Source organism: Setaria viridis, chromosome 4 (genome assembly GCF_005286985.2).
Source record: "Setaria viridis chromosome 4, Setaria_viridis_v4.0, whole genome shotgun sequence".
Taxonomy (NCBI): Eukaryota; Viridiplantae; Streptophyta; class Magnoliopsida; order Poales; family Poaceae; genus Setaria; species Setaria viridis.
The window spans coordinates 14,184,815-14,190,720 of record NC_048266.2 but is presented as its reverse complement, the minus strand read 5'-3'; the positions used below and the strand labels follow the sequence as shown (position 1 = coordinate 14,190,720).

Here is a 5,906-nt window from a genome sequence, read left to right as displayed (position 1 = left end):
GGGTGTAGCTGGTGTGGTAGGAGCAGCCAAGGTAGGGTGAAACAAGGAGCACCAAGCAGAAGAGCAAGGTTGATGGAACGGCTGAAGCCATTGCTGCTACCAGCCTACTACCAGTTCTGCTCCGATCCAAAGCTCAGTGAGAGGAAAGCTGGTGGTGGTTGCAGGGCAGGAAGCATGAGCCTTCCGTATATATAGGGATGACCAGCATTGTTCTTGTAGCGTTCTCGTATACGATGATTGAACACTAAGGATATTGAATGATTATTCTTCTCTGCTTTGTGTTCGGTTCTAACCTTGTTTGCATGGTTCCGCGTTCAGCCCGAGGCGTTGCGTTCGTGCCGACGGAAGCGGGGATTGAGTTGGGGGTAACGCCCGGCCTTGGAGAAGTTTAAGGTGCAAGTTCAATTGGTAGAAGCCGGCACAGATAAGCCACAAAACGTCTATGCAAATTTCTTCATTGCAAGTTGCGAAATTTGGATGTTTCGCGTACACTAGAGGGCTCCTACATTGGTGATCTATCGGTCATGTTGTCCTCTCTACCAAGATATTGCGTGGACTTCTGCATAAAAAGACGATGGATGCATGGCGATTGGCGAATGGATCACTATATACCTTCTACTAAGAAAAGAACAACAAAATTTGTGCTAGCGTCAGCGCAAAGCAGAACATCTCCTATAAATTGATACAGGTCCTAAAAGTACGAGAGAGAATTCATAGTACGAGAGAGAATTCTTTAGTTCGAGATCATCTATAGTAAAGAAAAAAAAATCACCCATAAGATCCTATCTGTTCCACAGTTCCTCTGCCCTGCTTAACCTACCAGCCGAAGTTGTGGTCAACAGAGGAGAAAAGTAAAAGGTAAAATGTATCATTAATTAAATTCCTCAACGTAGTAGATCCAAGATTTTGGTGTGGAGTGGCAGCTCTTATGTGGGCTATTTGGTGTACACATAATAATTTGGTGTTTGAGAAAAAACATTTTAATTCGTTTATGCAGGTCATTTTCAGGGAAGCATATTAGCTGCGATTTTGATCTCTGTTGCAGCATGAAGACATAATCATCTGTTCAGCAAGCAAAACACTAGAGATCGTCGCTTTGGATATATTCGCCAAGAACGGATGAAGAAGCAATAATAGACTATGCTTTTGAATTTTTCATACTCTATGTGTACTCATTTCCCTATTTTTTGTGTTCAGCTTCTAAGCTGAGGATGATGAAAGAGCTTCACTGTGTGCTGTTGCAGAGGTCGGATGTATTTTCTTTATTAAAAAAAAGTAGATCCAAGATTTGTCAAATGGGTATTTGAAGTATGTTAAAAACTGGTCAGGCAAAGTGCGATGAATTCACAACAGCAAAAATTATGACAAACTGTTCACTAGAGACATCTTAAAAAACTATTTTTTTGGATAAAAAGATGTTTTTTATTTTAAATCAAAATAATGTACATCGATCGAGTTGATACAATCACCTTAAAAACACTCCCTACCTCTAAGCAAAGGAAATGCACACATGCAAATAAATATTTGACAAACACATACGTACTTTAATGACTATGAGTCCTCACTAGACGACCATTCATGTTCCTATATATACGCCGCCACAACCAAAATCTATGAACCTGACTTCTGTAGGACAACCCAGGTACGAAGCCATCGGGACCTCACCTCATCCGTGCTAACTCATCTATGTCGGTGCTAAATGCCCAGATGCAGAAAATACATCCGTGCTGACTCTATGTAGATAAGTAAGTAACAAAAGAGATATTTACCTTATAAAAAACCATAGCATTCCTGCAAAATGAAAGCGACCATCATGTTGGTGCCGCTCCTAGCAGGACTAGCATTTTCAAATCTTTTGAAATACCTAATTGCTAATTACAAAACATATGAGACATGGTACAAGGTTGAGATATCCATAAAGCTACATGAATACTCAACTTCAAGCTGGTCACAAAATTAAAGAAAAGGCTCATCATCGAAAGAAAATAATCATAAATAAAGTCTATCATTCTCCATCCGTTCTTGGCAAAATATCCAAAACAAGGACCTCCGGCACCTTGCCATATGGGTGGTTTTCCTTACGTGTCCTCACGCTACCGAGGAAACAAAATCGCTGTCAATAAGCTCCAGTAAACAATACTCGTATGAAAAACAAAATCCATATCATTGAGTGTACACCAAATAATCCAGATAAGAGCTGCAACTCGCACTAAGATCAAATCTTTTTTCTTTCGTATACCCATTAACCAATTTCCAAGCATACGGTTTGTTGTCCTAGGTGTGGTTAATAACCTAGTACCAATATGAACAACTCTTCAAATTTTTTTTCAGCAATTAGTGGCAGGTGTTCTGTCCAATCATTATAGTAGAAAGCAATGTGATTTACAGGAAAGGACCAATTGGTCTGAAGAAAACTAGCAGACTAATGTTTACAGTACTATTAACCATCCGACAATAATGCTTGTTTGTACATTGCAATGTCATTCCTGATGACCGCTGAAAGATCAGTTGGTGACAGTGCTTTCTTGTCAAACACCCGGCGACAACGCTGCTTCCAAATGTTCCAAGCAGTGTAGATCATGGTTTGAATTTGATCTTCTCTTGAAGCAGTCCCAGCCGAGATCATCAGCTCCCACCAGTTTAATAGGCGATGCACGTTGGTCAGGGCTGGCAATTGGAAATTATTCCATTGTGCCATTATTCGCCATACCTGTTTGGCATAACTGCACTTGACAATCATATGCAATGTCTTCTCTTCCGTGGTCTTGCACAGTTTGCAGCAGATCGGGTCCGCTTGGCCACCTCTTTTGATTATGCGACCATTGGTGGGCAACCGGCGTTGTAGGAGTAACCAGGTGAAAAACTTGCACTTGTTCTCAACCTTTGCTTGCCAGATCAAGTCCCATTTGATTTCTGCATAGCCCCACTGAAATTGTAGTTCATATGCAGATTTGGATGAAAATTTCCCTGAGCCAGAGAATGTCCATTGGACAGTATCATCAGCAGCTGTCAGTTGAACTTGTTGCAATGGTACCCACAGTTGAACAAATTGACGGAGTGCGGCATCTGTGTTTATGCGTCTTAGTCCACGCATCCAGTTCCTAGATGTCAGAGCTACGGTCACCGATTGGTTTTTGCGCCAAGCCAGCTTGATGCAATCTGGAGCGATTTCTTTTGGTGCCTGCCCATTTAGCCATCTGTCCTTCCATAAACTGGCAGTATTTCCATTGCCGATCGCTATGGTGGTGCAGGTTCTAAATAGCTCCTGGTCAACTGGTGTAAGTTTGATTGGAAGCCCTGTCCAAGGCTGAGTGGTCTGCCCATTTGAACCAATTCCATCGTAGGCGCAGTGATGTGTTGAAAGCTGCCAAATCCAGGATGCCCAATCCTCCCAGCCATTTCGGTCTGCAGACACGACGCCAGTGAACCCAACATTTCCCAGCTCGTGCATCTTCCTTCCCTGACCATAAAAAGTTTTTCTTATTCTGTCAATGCGTTTGATGGCCCATTTGGAGAGGCTGAAGGAAGGTATACTGGGATCGACGACACTGCATTTACCAATGCCAATCTTCTAGCCCGTGTCAGCAACTTGCCTTTCCATCCTGGTAAGCGAGCACCAATCTTATCAATTAGTTCCTGTTCATCAGCACGCCTTGTCCTCCCAAGGTGTAGTGGTAGCTCAAGGTATTTAACTATTTACAAGGAAATTGACTATGTTTGCCCTGGAAAGCCATCATGATGGGCTGTAAGTCAAGCTCATCACATCTAATCGGGAAGAGTTCAGACTTGTGGATGTTTGTGTTCAGCCCGGTGGCATCTCCAAATGCAAATAGAATTTGTCTGAGGCTTGCCGCGTCTTCAGCTGTTGGCCTGATGAACAGAGCTGCGTCATCAGCGTATAAGCTCACCCTAAATATGATCGGGTCACCCTAAACAACTCTTCAAATTAAATAGCTGCTATAGCATCATAGCATGCTGACAGTCAATAAATAGAGTTGATTAGTTGTTTCCTTAGAATAATAGAATCACATAGATAATATTGCCTTATCTGTTTACAAATGCACAAACAACGTTCCAATAGTAATATGTGACGGGAGTACATTATAGTTAGTCTAACACATTAATATATTTTTCTACATGTACCGAAATAGAGAATATATATGCAATATACAGAGACGATTAATAATCACAGCTTCCTTCCCTAGTACTGTGGGTCTGTTTTATCATACAGTCGACATGCTTAGGGCACTTTTGCTTCCTTTCCCCTCGTCTTCCTGTTTGTGAGGCATCAAATCGGTGTACCCGATGCTCTTCCGGGTCGTCGGGAAGATCATGAACACCATGCTGGAAAGGAACCCTAGCCCCACCGGCAGGTTCATGAGCACCTCCCTAACGTCCGCCCCGACGTCCGGGAACAGGCAGCTCTGCACGCCGGCGTTGCCGAGCGCGACGACGACGAACATCACTGCCGAGACGAGCGCGTGCACGAAGTCCAGCGGCCTGACCTTCATCCATGGCAGGTCCCCGAACTTGCGCCGCCTCTCCTCGCCGGTGCCGTCGAAGTTGAACGGGTAGAAGCCCCGCGGAGTGGCCACGCCGTAGTAGAGCCGGCTGTCGCGGCCGACGAGGCTGTCGGTGAAGGAGAGCAGCACGCAGGAGGCGGCGCAGGCGCCGACGAGCGCGAGGGTGAGGTACCGGCTGGCCGCCCCGCACGAGCCGTGGTTGCTGAAGGACGGTGCCAGGGCGTGAAATGCCATGACCGTGCCGGTCGGCAGGAGCTTGATGATGTCGCTGGCACCGCTCAGGGTCTTGTCGACCAGCGGCGGCGGCGGCTTATTCTGCGCGCCGCCGCCGTTCGGCACCAGGAGCTTCATGTCGTGGGTGGGCTCTTCGGCCATCTGGGTCTGCACGGCGGCGTTGGGTCTCATGTTATTTATCACCAGAGTGCATGGAGGCTTGCAGAGTGATGTTGCGGTGCTTTGCCTGTGCTCCATATATCCACAATTTTATGGTGGTCACAGGATGCGACATGTAATGTGACAACTTGTGGACCTTGTGGTGCATCCGTGGTTAGACATGAAACTCGTGCGAAGTAGCTGGCTAGATTGTTAAAGTTGACGTGGATGCAACATAGATCGTTGCCGAGTGTAAAATGTTCGCCGAGTGCATTATCTCGGGCACTCGGCAAAGGCGGTGTTTGCTGAGTGTATCCGTGAAAACACTCGGCAGACATTTTACACTCGGCGAAAATACTATTTGCCGAGTGTCAAAAAGAAAACACTCGGCAAGCTCGCAGACGACACTCAGCAAAAAACAGACACTCGGCAACCCTTAAGCACGTGACCAGCACGTGCGGCATCCGTTAGGGGGTGTGCCGGACGTTAGTTGTTTGCCGAGTGTCCCCCGTCGACACTCGGCAAAGATGAAGATTTACCGAGTGTTAAACTCGACACTCGGCAAATACCTAATATTTGCCGAGTGTTTTTTGGGACACTCGGCAAACATGAAGGTTTGCCGAGTGTTTTTTGCGACACTCGGCAAAACTAAAACATTTTTTCCCTCCTCCACCCTCCAAACTTTTTGTACTCCCCACGTATGACATTTGGCACTGCATGTTAGAAGGTGGACTATTTACTGACCTGTTTGCTATATTTAATGAATTAATTTCATTTAGAGTAATTTGTTGATTTAAGTCAAATTTGAACTGCAAGTGATTGGAATAATGGAATAATATGAGTGGAAAAATCATATTCATGTTAATGAGTCCAAATTGAGGTCTCATCCGGGAAATGAAAAGAAATTTCGAACATTTTGTTAAGGAAACACGATTACGAATGTGTGGCCGAATGATTTTTTAATTCTCAAAAACATAAACGAAGTTTGAAAATCACGAGATTTGCCAAGAT

The 5,906-nt window shown here is 44.8% G+C and overlaps 1 protein-coding gene across 1 annotated transcript; it reads right to left on the bottom strand.

Moving 5' to 3' along the window:
- Positions 1-3,999: 3,999 nt before the first annotated feature.
- Positions 4,000-4,963, bottom strand: LOC117853098 (protein DMP2). Its single transcript, XM_034735462.2, has one exon. The coding sequence runs from the start codon at positions 4,926-4,928 to the stop codon at positions 4,224-4,226; it is 705 nt and encodes a 234-aa protein (XP_034591353.1). The 5' UTR covers positions 4,929-4,963; the 3' UTR covers positions 4,000-4,223.
- Between the last annotated feature and the right edge of the window lie 943 nt (positions 4,964-5,906).

Bases quoted from the DNA above. Each gene is read 5' to 3' on its own strand.
- LOC117853098 (XM_034735462.2), bottom strand. From the start codon at position 4,928: ATGAGACCCAACGCCGCCGTGCAGACCCAGATGGCCGAAGAGCCCACC.